Source organism: Hemicordylus capensis, chromosome 10 (genome assembly GCF_027244095.1).
Source record: "Hemicordylus capensis ecotype Gifberg chromosome 10, rHemCap1.1.pri, whole genome shotgun sequence".
Classification (NCBI taxonomy): Eukaryota; Metazoa; Chordata; class Lepidosauria; order Squamata; family Cordylidae; genus Hemicordylus; species Hemicordylus capensis.
In genome coordinates, this window is record NC_069666.1 from 10,898,538 (window position 1) to 10,913,259 (window position 14,722).

The following is a 14,722-nucleotide window of genomic DNA, read 5'->3' on the forward strand; positions in this document are numbered from 1 at the left end:
CGGGCATTCGAACCAGTCACCTCTTGCTCCCTAGGCAAGTTACTTCCCTGCTGCGCCATTAGGTAGCTCTCTCAAATCCCGGCAATTCTAATATTCGAACAGGGACATAGGAAGCTGCCTTATACCAACTCAGACTATTGGTCCATCTCGCCTAGTAATAACTACACTGGCTGGCAATGGCTCTCCCAAGTTTTCAGGCAGGAGTCTTTCCTGAACCTACCTGGAAATGCAGCCAGGGATAGAACTTGGGGCCTTCTGCATGCAAGCAGATGCTTTGCCACTGAGCTACGGACCCCTCCCCTAAGAGGAATACCTCACAGCAGACGGTGCTCACACCCTAGGCAAACTCTGCTTATCAAAGGGGGACATTTATACTTGTTACTGCAAGACCAGCTCTACACCCACAATTACAGTCAAATGCCAACTGCAGTTCCCTGGAAGGGACTCTTGAGAAGTGCTATGAAAGACAGAAAGAGCCTTTATTTTCAGCAACACTACATAGAAACAGACCCGACTCTGGAGGAACCCTTTTCCGCCTGGAGTTTGTAAGAGCAGTCCAGCAGCACAGATTTTAAAAGGTGTTGCTCCAGTCTCCCTACTCGGCCTTCTCTTCTGGCTTTGTTTTCAAGAAAAACTCCGGACTGTAGACACACCTATAAGCCAAGAGCTGGGGAAGGACTCCATATGTTACATTGAGTATCAGGAACCACAACTTCCCTTCTTCGGGGACTCTGTAAATGTATGGCGTCCGAGCATGGAGAGAAGCACCAATGTGTGAAAACTGAGCCTGTGTGTAAAAGAGGGAGAAACTCAAGTCAGGTCAACAAAAGATATGCCAGTCTACCATCATTAATACATTCATATTCATTCTCTCTCTCTCTCTCTCTCTCTCTCTCTCTCCCCCTCTCTCACACACACACCCCACAACATTATGTGCACACTGCAATGTAACATTCATGCAAGTGCATTCTTGCACAAGAGCAGCATAAATTGCAGTTGTACAACAGTGTGGCTAATTTTTCCCAATGGCCACATTGTCACGCAACTCTGTGCGCACCATTTTTTGCACTTGTATTATGTTGCAACACACATGCAATGTTGTGCAAGATGTCAGCCACACACACCAGGGCTGCCACTCAAAGAAACTTTTTTGTTAATCATACATGGTTTAACCAACTAGATCTGCGTAATTTTGCATATGAATAAACCAATAGCTTGGATTAGAAATATATATACTTTTTTTTTCACTTTAGAGGATGCACACAGCAGAGTCTTCCAAGAGGTATTCCCACCCGTGCAAGCAAGGAGTAGAAATGCCTCTAAGCGACACCATTTGGCTTTCTTCATTCAGCATCCAAGTTACTTTGGTTAGTCCATGATTCATGTCCACGAATTTTGGCCATTGGTACCATCTTGGGGGCAAAAGCTCACAGTGATTTTTGGCAACATCTACCCACTCCCACCCATGAGATGGAAAACGGGCTGTACTTGCACCTTTCTGTGTGCTATCGCCCCTTTATCCCTCCCTACCCCCAAACAATTAGGGCAAAACTGCCATCATTTCTGCACAGAGCAAAGGAGCAGAGTCGGGTTACGGCGAAAACGAACACACTGTCGTCCTCCCTCCATGGGCTGATCTTTGGAGAACGTGCCTGCCCATTTCCATTTCTGCTCCTCCGGCAACATCCATAAAGTTTTACAGTAGTTTGTGTGTTTTTAAAACGGTTAAAAGCTTTCCACACATCATTGCAAACTGGGCTACTGCAGGGCCGATGGTCAGGACAATGACAGCATGGCGACACACGGGCAGCCGAAAGGACTGCACGGCTATCTCCCACTCTCCATCTTTAGGAATACCGATCTTGTCAAAAACCACCACCGAGCATTGGCTCCCCGCAACACCTGGCAGGTGGTACTGACCACCCCAGCTGGCTCATGCAGCAAGTGCAGAATCTTGATTCTTGTTCAGCCAGAGCCCCAATCAAGGCCTTTGCATAATGGGCCTGGGTGCTGAGGAGGGCGCAATCCCAAGAGGGTCTTCCTGATGTACCACTAGGGCTTACAGCTTCTGCGTGAAGCCATGGCACCCCACTGAATGGTGCCTCTGGAATACCCAGGATCTGGTCCACCACTTGTCACTTAAAAGTGTTAGATGCAAAGAGGAAACACAGGGAGCGACTGTCCTCCTTAGAGCACGGGCATGGGGCTGCCCCGTCTTCAGAGAGGGGGCTGGGGGCCTCTGGGCACGCTCCACTGGGACTGTTCTGGAGCGTGGAGCAGATCCACATCTAAGGTTATGCCCAGAGAAGAGAGGGCTGAGCCAAAGAATATTTTTAGCATAAACAAACATTTAAAGATAGAAGCACTCGGGATTGTGGCTGCCTTTTGTCTCCCATCTGTTCTCCTCTGTTTCAAGTGACAGCCCATTTGCATTAACAGTCTCCTGCCCAAATGGATGGTCTCAGACTCCCTGTGGGGGACCGGAGGGGCAGGGGATGGGGCTCTCCAGATACTCAACATTTAAGGGAAAGATGAGTCGGCTCCATTTGCTGGGGGCTATGGACACTGGCCTGTGGCTCACGGAGTTGTCGGACAAAAGGTCAGAGAAGAACTACTGGGTTGGAAATGATGTCCCAATGCTGCAAAAAAGGAAGGGGGCGGGGAGAGAATTGTGTGGCTTTTGCCAACTCTCAGTAGCTGTGTAGCTCCTCTCTGTAAAGTAAGAAAGTAAAGTGTGCTGTCAAGTCGATTTCGACTCCTGGCGCCCACAGAGCCCTGTGGTTTTCTTTTGGTAGAATACAGGAGGGGTTTACCATTGCCTCCTCCCACACAGTGTGAGATGATGCCTTTCAGCATCTTCCTATATCGCTGCTGCCCAATATAGTACCAGTGGGGATTCGAACCGGCAACCTTCTGCTTGTTAGTTAAGCATTTCCCCGCTGCGCCACTTAAAGTGACAGCTCCTCTCTGTACCTTCCCAGTAATATTTAATAACAACCTGTGACATGACATGATCAGGCTGCTCCTTGCAGGGGGGGGAAGGACCACCGCTCAGTGGAAGAGCATCTACTTTGCACACAGAAGGCCCCAATCCCCCTTTCAAAGCAGATATTAGCCGCAGGAGAGAAAACTTACCGTGCCCACTAAATTTATCACTCCACGGCTAATAGCTTTGGGTATTTGAAGCGCAGAGGCAAGGCATTAACCCCTGCCCCTACACCACAGCCCCACTCCAAATCAGTTCTTCTCTGTGGATGCTTTTTTTAAAAAGAAAACATGTCAGGAGCCCCAGTCATGAAACTGACACATCTAGCACGGCTCCAACGCTCCCCCAACTTCCCACACATTTATACTCCGAACTCCAGGTGAAGCACTGACAACTTGGAACAGAGGAAGCTGCCTCATACTGAGTCAGACCATGGGTCCATCTCGCTCAGGAGTGTGTACACTGACTGGCAGCAGCTCTCCAAGGTTGCAGGCAGGAGTCTCTCCCAGCCCTGTACCTGGAGATGCTGCTAGGGAACCTGCAGCCTTCTTCGTGCAAGCAGATGCTCTTCCACTGAGCTTCAATCCAGTCCCCTAAGGGGAATCTCTCTTACAGTATTTGACTGTCACCCACTGAAATGCAAACCAGGGCAGTCTGTTACAGGGTAAAGAACAGCTCCTGACACAAGCTGTGCTTGGCCCAGCGTGCCCAAACCTTAATTACCAGCTATGTCGTTCCTCTCACCTTTTGGGAGCTATTTCCCATGTTGTGTTCCAAGCCTTTAAAAGGAAAAGGAAACCTGCCATGTTTTCTTTTCCATCCTCCCCAAAAGCTATAAATCAGCTAGGACCATAAAGAGCCGGAAGACCGTCGTTCAAAACATTATGTCCTCTGGCCTGACCCAAGGACACGATGCAGATGTTTTAGTGTGCTTTTAAATAGTAGCTTGCAGACAGACGTTAGGAATATCTTTTCGTGAGCTAGGGTAAGCAAGTTTTGGGGTTTTATTCTCTCACCCATTACAGGGGTGCTGTATAGGAACACAAGGAAAGCTGGTCTTTTGGTAGCAAGCACAAACTGTCCCCTTTGCTAAACAAGGTCCACTTTGGTTTGCATTTAAATGGGCAGCTACATGTGAGCGCTGTAAGATATTCCCCTTAGGGGATGGGGCCACTGCCCAGTGGAAAAGCATCTGCAAGAGGAGAGCTGGTCTTGTGGTAGCAAGCATGACTTATCTCCTTAGCTAAGCAGGGTCCACCTTGGTTGCATATGAAAGGGAGACTAGAAGTGTGCGCATTGAAAGATATTCTCCTCAAGGGATGGAGCCGCTCTGGGAAGAGCAGAAGGTTTCAGGAGTCAGACCATTGGTCTATATAGCTCAGTATTGCCTACATAGGCTGGCAATGCCTTCTCCAAAGTTGAAGGCAGGAATCTCTCGCAGCCCTATCTTAGAGATGCCAGGAAAGGAACATGGAGCCTCCTGCTCTTCCCAGAGTGGCTCCATCCCCTGAGGGGAATATCTTACGGTGCTCACACATCAAGTCTCCCATTCAGATGCAACCAGGGTGGACCCTGCTTAGCTAAGGGGACAAGTCATGCTTGCTACCACAGGACCAGCTCTCCTCTCTAACACAAGAGAAAGCAAGGAGGAAGAGCAGGATATAAGTGTAAAAAAAAAAACCAACAGAGAGAACATGGAGAAATAAATAAGATGGCTCCCTGTCCCAAAAAGGGCTCATCATCTAAAAAGAAACACAAGGTAGCCAACAACCACGAGAAATGCTGCATTGGGGGCTCAATAGGGCCAGTTCCACTCCCCGCACCCCGCCGCTAAATACAAGGGAATCATCACTTTGAACTGTGACTCTCTGCTCTTTAAGCAGGTTACAATTTTGCCTTGGATGTGTCATTGTCTGCGAGTAAATTATCTGACAAAGCAATTAAAATGGGAAGACCGCACGTACAGCACTCTAGGCTTCTCGGAAGGCAGCCGGGATAGACATGTGACAGATATAAAATTACATATTTGGTAATACCTGAGCTAGTCCTCCAGCATGTATAAGGGTTAAATCAGGCATCCAGGAGCATCCAGGAACGAGTAAACCATAGAGTGCGACGATGTAGTAAGGGACGGAGTAGAACATGTAAGCCAACATCTGCACATTAGTGGGGGGAAAGAATAGTTGGACTGTGCCTGGAAATGGCTGACTCAGCGCTATCCAGCATGACATTCACTGTGAGAGCAAATTCAAATGTCCTTTCTAGGACTCCCCACCCCCCCACACACCGGCCATGGGGTTGACTTTGGCATCTGACAGCCCAAAGAAAGTGGCACAATTCATAGGCAGCAGATCCAGAATGGGGACTTCCAGAACTGGAAACATGGTAGATACATGCACATATCAAGTCACCGTGTCATGATTCAAGTGAAGTGGACAGTAACAAAAAATGGGGGTGGGGGGTGGGAGTTAAACCCATTTTAAAAGTGAAACTGGGTAGAGGCCCTCTCAGATGCAGGGTTTGAAAAGCAACTGTACTACTGTATGTGCATTGAACATGATGTGCACATAACTGTATGTGTGTATGCTGCACACAGACTGTATCTGTGCTGAACAGAATGTTTGACTAGGGTATTCTATTTCATCGTCTTGGGGAGGAGAGTGGGTCTTGTGGTAAGGTAAAGTGTGCCGTTGAGTTGGTGTCAACTCCTGGCGCCCACAGAGCCCTGTGGCTGTCTTTGGTAGAATACAGGAGGGGTTTACCATTTCCATCTCCAGTGCAGTACGAGATGATGCCTTCCAGCATCTTCCTATCTCACTGCTGCTCAATATAGTACCAACAGGGATTCAAACCAGCAACCTTCTGCTTGTTAGTCAAGCATTTCCCCATCTTGTGGCAGTAAGCATGAATTGCCCCCTTTGCTGTGCAGGGTCTACCTTGGTTTGCATTTGGATGAGAGATGCCATCAGAGAACCGAAATATAGTCCCCTTAGAAGATGGGAGTGTAGCTCAGTGGCAGAGCATCTGCTTTGCATGCAGAAGGTCCCAGGTTCAATCCCTGGCAGCATCTCCAGTTAGGGCTGGGAGAGACTCCTGTCTGAAACCTTGAAGGGCTGCTACCAGTCAGTGTAGGCAATGCTGAGCTAGATGGACCAGTGGTTTGAGTCTGTGTAAGGCAGCTGTCTATGTGCGATGTGTGCATGTACAGATCTGACATGTACAATATTCACAAACAATGTTCAACGCATACACTGTAGGACACTTCCTATCTGCAACCTGCATATGGGCTTCACTTCAAAAATGAACGTGTTTTCATTTAAAAAACAACAACACCAGCATACATGTGTAAAAGACACAGGCAGACATGCATGTCCAAACAGGGCTAGTGTGAAGAAGCACAAAAAGGCAGTCTTTCGGGGATGAATTGTATCTCAACAGGGGCCTTTAGTTTTACCCCCAAATTTTGGAAGGCTCACCTGAAGTTTTGGATAGGCAGCAGGATCCTTGATATAAGGCTCATGAAGCTGGCTGTACCACCGGCACCATTCAACTGGGCAGTCCAAGGCAACCTAAAGAGGAATCAGACAGATTAAGATTCAAAGTCCCCAGGGTAACATCTGTAGAGCAAGGGTTCCCAACCTCAGATCCCCAGATGAGACTACAATTCCCATCATCTCCCGCCACAATGGCCAGATTGGGATGATGGGCATTGTAGTCCAATGGGCATTGTAGTCCATTGTATCTGGTGACTCCAGGCTGGAAACCCTTGCTGGAAAGCATCACACATGCCACTGGCCCAAAATATACCATCCTAGTATTCATAGATTGAGTATACCACCCATTAGTGAAAATTGTCAGGGCAGCTGACTAGAGGAAAAGGAATACAGTACATTAAAAGAAACACACTCCGCATACAAGCTTAAACACCATAGGATAGAAGCAGTGAACGTTAAAACCCATCAGACATTAAAATGCTGAGAAAATAAACAGGGTGTTTGCCTGGTGCCTAAGAGACATTCACACAGGCGTCAGCAAAGTCTTGCTGCTGGGTGCCATAACCGAAAAAGGCCCTTTTCTCCTTCTGCTCACACCTCACCTTGGGGGGGGGGGCAGGGCCCAAAGAAGGGTCTCCAGTGATGAGCACAGTGAACAGCTTGGCTGAGATGAAAGGAGGTGTTCCTTCAAGCAGCCAGGTCCTAAGTCATGGAAGGCTTTTAAAAGGAACCTGCCAGCACCTCAGATTGTGCCTGAAGTGGACCAGGAGTCTGTGGAACTCTAAGCACTTGCTAGGGATGATCCCTCAGTGCTATGGACCCCTTTGGCAGATACAAACGTCAGTCCATGTTTGGACATTCCGAGGCCATCCAAAAGCACAATGATCCAAATATGTTTATCACATGTTTCCCCATGGACAAGTGGTATAGCTCAGTGGTGGCGCACTGTTCTGGAAGTGCCTCCTTTGGAAAAAGGCACATCCAGAGTAGTGACTCACCCAATGTCAACAGGCAACTTCAAAGCGAGAAGCTCTCACTGAGCTATGAATGCTCCCCTCAACTTTACTAGTCTTATTTCCAACTGCCTAGGACTGAAGATGGACAATTCTTTTATTCAGCACTGAAGGCAGTTGGAAACAGGAGTTGCCACTTATATTGTGTAAAGTAAAGTATGCCGTCAAGTTGATTTCGACTCCTGGTGCCCAGAGTCCCCTGTGGTTTTCTTTGGTAGAATACAGAAGGAGTTTACCATTGCTGTCTCCTGCACAGAATGAGATGTTAGATGGAACATTGTTCCCAACTAACTTCACCAGTACAGTGGGGAAGTGGCAATTTTTGACGCCCTCTCCTTCCCCAAGAAGCTTTCTGTGCCACCCAAAAATATGTCCCCGAGGGTTGCGCGGGCCTCAGAGACATATTTTCAGGTGGCACAGAGAGCTTCCTGGGGAAAGGTTGTGGTGCCGTCAACTCATGGAGACCATAGAGCCATGTGGCTTTCTTTGGTAGACAACAGGAGGGGTTTACCATTGCCTCCTCCTGCCCAGTATGAGATGATGCCTTTCAGCACCTTCCTATACTGCTGCTGCCCAATATAGGTGTTTCCCATAGTCTGGGAAACATACCAGCGGGGATTCGAACCGGCAACCTTCTGCTTGTTAGTCAAGCATTTCCCCACTGCGCAGGTGTTGCAGGTTTCTGCACTGTTCCATGAAACCTCCAACACCTGGGCGCTTTCCAGATTACACACTACAACAGGGGTAAAATGCTTCGACTTGACAGGATCATATTAAAAACGATCCCTGGAATCTCAAACTCCTACAACAGGAAAACACAGCTATTTTTCTGCAACGGACTTGCAACATTGTAGCACAATAATGCAAAGATCCGAAATAAGGCATCGGAAAGGTGAATAGCACCTTGCTGTAAGCACAGAGACTGCGGTGTCACAGCACAGGAAGTACAGAAGCACACTTAGCAGATCCGTAGTGACACTGTTGTAGGGGTTAATCTCGAAAGCGCCCTGTTGGAACAGAGGCAGCACTGGAACAAAAGAAACAAGTACACAGCAAAGGAAATAATGCCTCGCTGATCAACTTCAGTTCTCTGCAGCTTCTCATTTACATTCTGTGGCAAGAAAATGACAACAGGAATCTGGGTTGTTGCCTAGGGCACCAAAAACTTTTAGCAGTTATCTATCAATGGAGACACAATTGGGATTTTGCCCTGGGAAGCAAAAGCTTTCCAGCTTGTTTAATTTGCTAGATCTCCCAAGAAAAATTATAGCCTACTGCAATGAGGTGTTTCCCCCTTCCGAAAGTACAATGCTATGCAATATCTGAGCATTTAAAACCAAGAGATCAGGTTGACTCAAAACAATGGGATTTGTGACAGATACAGAAGAGAAAATTTTCAAATAGGGGAAAACAAATTATTTATTTATTTATTTGCACAGTCAGACAGATGTTATTGACTGGTTTGTTTTATCCAGACATCGAGTCCTTCCCAAGGACCTGGGATGGCTGAATTTTATTGTCAATGTTGTTGCTGTGGTTATAGATATCATCGCAGAATATAGGCTGTTCCCAGAAAAGTTGCTTTTTGTAATTGGCTGATGGTGATTTCTGTGGCCCCTCTGGTGTTGAGGTGCTCTTCAAGGTCTTTTGGAACTGCACCCAGGGCGCCAATTACCACTGAGATTATTTGGGTCTTTTTTGGCCACAGCCTTTCAATTTCAATTTGTAGATCTTTGTATTTTGTGATTTTTTCTATTTCTTTTTCTTCTATTCTGCTATCCCCTAGTATTGCTATGTCGATTATTTTAACTTGTTTTTCTTTCTTCTCAACTACAGTTATATCTGGTGTATTGTGTGGCAGATGTTTGTCTGTTTGTAGTCAGAAAAATATTATGGGACTTCCGACTACAAACAGACAAACATCTGCCACACAATACACCAGATATAACTGTAGTTGAGAAGAAAGAAAAACAAGTTAAAATAATTGACATAGCAATACCAGGGGATAGCAGAATAGAAGAAAAAGAAATAGAAAAAATCACCAAATACAAAGATCTACAAACTGAAATTGAAAGGCTGTGGCCGAAAAAGACCCAAATAATCTCAGTGGTAATTGGCGCCCTGGGTGCAGTTCCAAAAGACCTTGAAGAGCACCTCAACACAAGAGGGGCCACAGAAATCACCATCAGCCAATTACAAAAAGCAGCTTTACTGGGAACAGCCTATATTCTGCGACGATATTTATAACAATTGACAATAAAATTCAGCCATCCCAGGTCCTTGGGAAGGACTCGGTGTCTGGATAAAACAAACCAGTCAATAACACCTATCTGACTGTGTAAATAAATAATAATAATAATAATATTTTGATTTCTATACCACCCTTCCAAAAATGGCTCAGGGCGGTTTACACAGAGATATAATAAATAAATATAAGATGGCTCCCTGTCCCCAAAGGGCTCACAATCTAAAAAGAAACATCAGATAGACACCAGCAACAGTCACTGGAGAGGTGCTGTGCTGGGGGTGGATAGGGCCAGTTACTCTCCCCCTGCTAAATAAAGAGAATCACCACGTTCAAAGGTGCCTCTTTGCCAAGTTAGCCCAGGAGTAATGCCTATCTAGGTTGGGAAGGATGTTTCTTTTGTTGTTGTTGCTACTGATACTCAGAGCTCATTTGGACAACCACCAAATACTGATTTCTTGCTTCTCAGGACAGAATTGGGAGCCAGTTTTTTTGTTACTTGCTCTTATAGGATGCACTGCACAGCTTGCCCCACTAGGGAGAGGGGCTAGGAACACAGGAAGCTGCCATATACTGAGTCAAACCATTGGTCCATCTCGCTCAGTACTATCTTCACAGACTGGAAGAGGCTTCTCCAAAGTTGCAGGCAGGAGTCTCTCTCAGCCCTATCTGGAGATTCCAGGAAGTGATCCTGAGACCTTCTACATGCAAGCAGGCAGATGTTCTTCCCAGAGCGGCCCCATTCCCGAAGGGGAATATCTTACAGTGCTCACCTGCAGTCTCCCATTCAAATGCAAACCAGGACAGGCCCTGCTTAGCAAATGGGGCAATTCATGTTTGCTACCAGAAGACCAGCTCTCCTCTGTAGGCACAGGAGGGAAGTGTGCAGCTTTTGCACAACTCTTGCAGTTCCTCAAATGCTGCCCTTGTGGTTGCCATGTGGCCACCGGAAGAATGACTTTTCTTCTCCCCACAGTAGATATAGCTGGAGATGTGGGCACTGAAGGAACAAGGTGAGGGGCAATGAAGTCATTCTATGGTTTTGCCTTTGCCAAAAGAGTGCTTGGCAGGTCCTTTGCAGCACATGGCATCTTCCAGACATGTTCTCTTTCTATGCACAAAGACCCCTCCCGTGGGAGAACATTCTAACATGCAATTCCTGTTGGGAATTCTCTCTGGTAGGAGAAACCCTTATTCATTATAGCAGAGTGCACAGAGGCACAACAAAGTGGAATTTGGTTAGGCATGCGTTTATGCTGGGAGTAAAATAACTTGGAGCCAGTTCACAGTTTCAAATCAATATAAGGAGTATTTATTAGAGAACTCCATTCTAGATAGGAAAGTGAGGAGATAGGATCTCTAATCTATCTATCTAGCTGGACGCAGATGGATTCTGCACCTCTGCACACATGGTGCAGGGAGAGAGGAGCTTGCATGTTGCAAGGGAGAAGGAAGGGAAGAGAAGGGAAGAGGAAGTGGCAGGAAGGAAGGAAGGAAGGAAGTCCCTGAGATTAGCAATCTACATATCAAAAGGGATGGTGTCAGAGTAGTAGAGAAGGGATGACCAATGTCTTGACCCTCTAGCCCTCTGACTCACTAGTCTGTCTTCCTATGTCACTGAGACAAGAGACAGCATATAGTCCTTCACTTCCAACAATTCCCAGGCCAGAAAGTTGTACTGCTAACTGATAAACGGCGCATATAAACTGACCATTCAAAGCCCCTACCCTTCTGATCCCAGCTAATCCTAGCCAGTTGGGCTGACTGTGGGTTTTGTAGTCCAACCACCTCTGGGGACCCAGGGCTGAGAATCTCTGCCAAACAGCATGTAACATAGTCCACAGTCTGCAACTCCGGATGAGAGTTTCCAAACAGAATGATGCCAGTGTTGATACACCTTCGTTCTCTCCACCTGTGACCACACACTATAAACGTTATGGCTCGTGAGGCCACAATGAGTTTTTGCAGACATCACACTTCACAAAGTTAGGTCAGCAGATACTTGTTAGCCGCCCCATAACAAATTGTTCTCTGGGCGGCTGTAATGAATAACCCCTGCTAACTGGGCAAAGAGGCATCTTTTAAACATTTTGGTTATCTTTTAGTAAATTATCCCAGCCACATTGATATTGTTTTATCTTCAACACTTGTTATCTGATTACAATGATTTAAATTTCCTGAAATGTGGCAAGATTTCTTTTTGTTGCTTGGAAAATTAGTAAAGATACTCACTTGATGCAAGTATCCTCTTTTTTCAGTTGTCATGACCGGTGAACACTGTATAGTGTTTATTCAGCTGGACTAGAGTTGCCATGCCTCTCAAAATTCCGGGTTTCACCTGGATTTTAAGCATCTCACCCAGATTGCTTAGTCCACCCAGATTCACCCGGATTTCAGCTCTCATTTAAAAAAGAAAAGGGAGAGAAAAAAGCTAAGCTCTAGCCCTTGTAGAAGCGGAGTTCTGGAGCCAAACATGCAGTCTCTATTCGGCTCAGAAATTATTTTCAAGCAACCCTAAAACTATCTATCTCTTTATTTAGCAGGGGGAGAGTAACTGGCCCTATCCACCCTCAGCACAGTACCCCCAGTGACTGTTCCTGGTGTCTGTCTTATGTTTCTTTTTAGATTGTGAGCCCTTTGGGGAAGGAGAGGGACCCATCTTATTTATCTCTCTCTGTAAATTGCTTTGGGAACTTTTGTTGAAAAGCAGTATATAAATAGATAGAAGACATTCCAAAGTTCTTTCCCCCTCTTTTTTTCTGGAAGACAGTCCATCATGCATCACTTCTCGTTTAAGAGAAAATACTCTGTTCTCTTCCAAAAATGGCATCCCTGAACACACTGCTCAGGCAGACAGAGGACGCTAGTACTTTAAGAAACAACCATAGAGAATCAGGCTCAGCAAGGCAGGCAGCTGCAGAAACCGCTCAGGCAAACTCATTATGTCTGCAATGTAATACAAACAATCAGAATGCTACCAGAGAACATAAGCACACCAGAGAATCACAGAATCCTGATGCGGATTCCTGAGGTGGAAAGCAGAAGCAAGCCTCCTGAAACATGGGATGTCTTAAAGCAAACAAACCAAAACCAACAATAACAAATATTTACATACCGCTTTTCAACAAAAGATTCCAAAGCAGTTTACAGAGAGAAATAATTAATTAATTGATTGATTAATAAGATGGCTCCCTGTCCCCAAAGGGCTCACAATCTAAAAAGAAGCATAAGATAGGCACCAGCAACAGCCACAGGAGGGATGCTGTGCTGGGGGTGGATAGGGCCAGTTACTCTCCCCCTGCGCAACAAAGAGAATCACCACGTTAAAAAGGTGGCGCTTCGCCCAATTAGCAGGGGTTAAAACATCATGTGAAAAGACCAGTTATGACAAGATGAAAGTAGCATCTGCCTTAGCTCTTATTTTGCAATTATTTAGGCTAACATGCTTGGCATGGTAGATCCCATTTCAACAGAGGATGGAGAATTTTTTCAGCTTTTTTAAGCATGAGACATCATGATGAGCGATTTCACTTACCATACCCCTAAACAGGCAAAACAGGGCTGCAAAGATGAAGTACATGGCCAACAGCAGGTCTAGAGGTCGTCTGAGCAGCCTTTTCTGCTGCACTTCTTGAATCACCTACAATACAATTATATTAACAATATTTAAACACCACTTTCCAACCTCCCCCCGCAAAAGGTCACAAAGCTATGTACATAGCAAAACAAAAGGCCCGTTCCCTATCCCCAAAGCAGGCATCCCCAAACTGCAGCCCTCCAGATGTTGCTGAACTATAACTTCCAGCATACCCAGCCACAAAAAACTGCGTCTAGGGATGCTGGGAGTTGTAGTTCAGCAACATCTGGAGGGCCGCAGTTTGGGGATGCCTGCCTCAAAGGGTTCACAATCTGAAATGAACCGCATGGCAACAGCAACGGCCACTGTGAAGGCCACCATGCTGGGCTTGAACAGGGACAGCTGCTTTCCGCTGCCAAATAGAAGCAATTTAAGAAAGCACCATTTTGCCCAGTTTCCAGGGGTAAGTGTTTTATTTAAGAAAGACGAAAAGCTTCACACAATCATAATTCTAAAACTAGTGAACACACTGAGGTCGTGCACACGACCTTGCTGGTGAGGCTGGGAGGGCGGGCGGCAGGGGCTTGCCTGCCTTGGCCCCCGACAGACGAGCAGCTGCTGTCCTTGCCTCCACAACACCGCATGGCTTAATCCGGCAGCGGTCGCTCAGATGATCACCAGACAACGCTAGGTTCGCTTAACCGCAGTGAAACTCTGGGTTAAACACTCAGGCTTGGGGCAAGGCAGCACTGGGACTGGGATCGATCCCGGTGCTTGACACATGCAGCCTAGCCTGGGTTAGGCTGCATGTGTGAATACCCTAACCTTATATGAAACACAGCACTGCAGATCTGAAATTATTCAAAATAAATGCCTTGGCAAAAAGCACTGCTGGTGTCAGGGCATTCCCTGGACCTCACAAAGGTATCCCAAGTTGGTTAAAAAATGGATTCGACGCCAACTTCATGATATCCAAAAGCACTTACTCCTTGATCAACACAAAACAGCAACTCCATTGGCCCTGGGATATAGAATTGTCAAAGTCTAGCCGAGTCAAGTTAATTGCAAGTTGTTTTTCACTCGAACAACAGGATACAAGAACAATGCAGAAGGGAAACCATTATTACAGACATGCAGATCCCGTTAACACCCTTTTGGCATCAGCAATGTTCAGTTTGACAAAATCCTTCCTTCAGCTTGAACAGTAGGATATCGCTAACTTGATCATACTATAGGCTAGTTAACACAATTGCTGACTGGACCGGACAAAAGAAAAATAGGGCCACACGTGTACTAAGGACAAAAAACAACAAATCGTGTGAGTGCAGAAAAATATCCACTCGTGAATACAAAACTTCCAAAATTAATAACATGATTATTTATAAACATAGTAATGATATGAATTAT

General features: G+C 46.1%; 1 protein-coding gene across 4 annotated transcripts in view; it reads right to left on the reverse strand.

Annotated features, from left to right (window-relative positions):
• Positions 1-460: 460 nt before the first annotated feature.
• The window catches only part of TM6SF1 (transmembrane 6 superfamily member 1), a 29,954-nt gene continuing 15,692 nt past the window's right edge, over positions 461-14,722 (reverse strand). For 3 of the 4 annotated variants that reach the window (XM_053272980.1, XM_053272983.1, XM_053272984.1), the window contains 4 exons: positions 13,274-13,378; positions 6,463-6,555; positions 5,023-5,142; positions 461-787 (listed from right to left, as the gene is read on the reverse strand). In XM_053272980.1, the coding sequence (XP_053128955.1) occupies positions 596-787; positions 5,023-5,142; positions 6,463-6,555; positions 13,274-13,378 (510 nt within the window). In that variant the 3' untranslated portion in view covers positions 461-595. The remainder of the gene's footprint in view (positions 788-5,022; positions 5,143-6,462; positions 6,556-13,273; positions 13,379-14,722) is intronic. The other variant, XM_053272982.1, reaches the window with a different exon arrangement.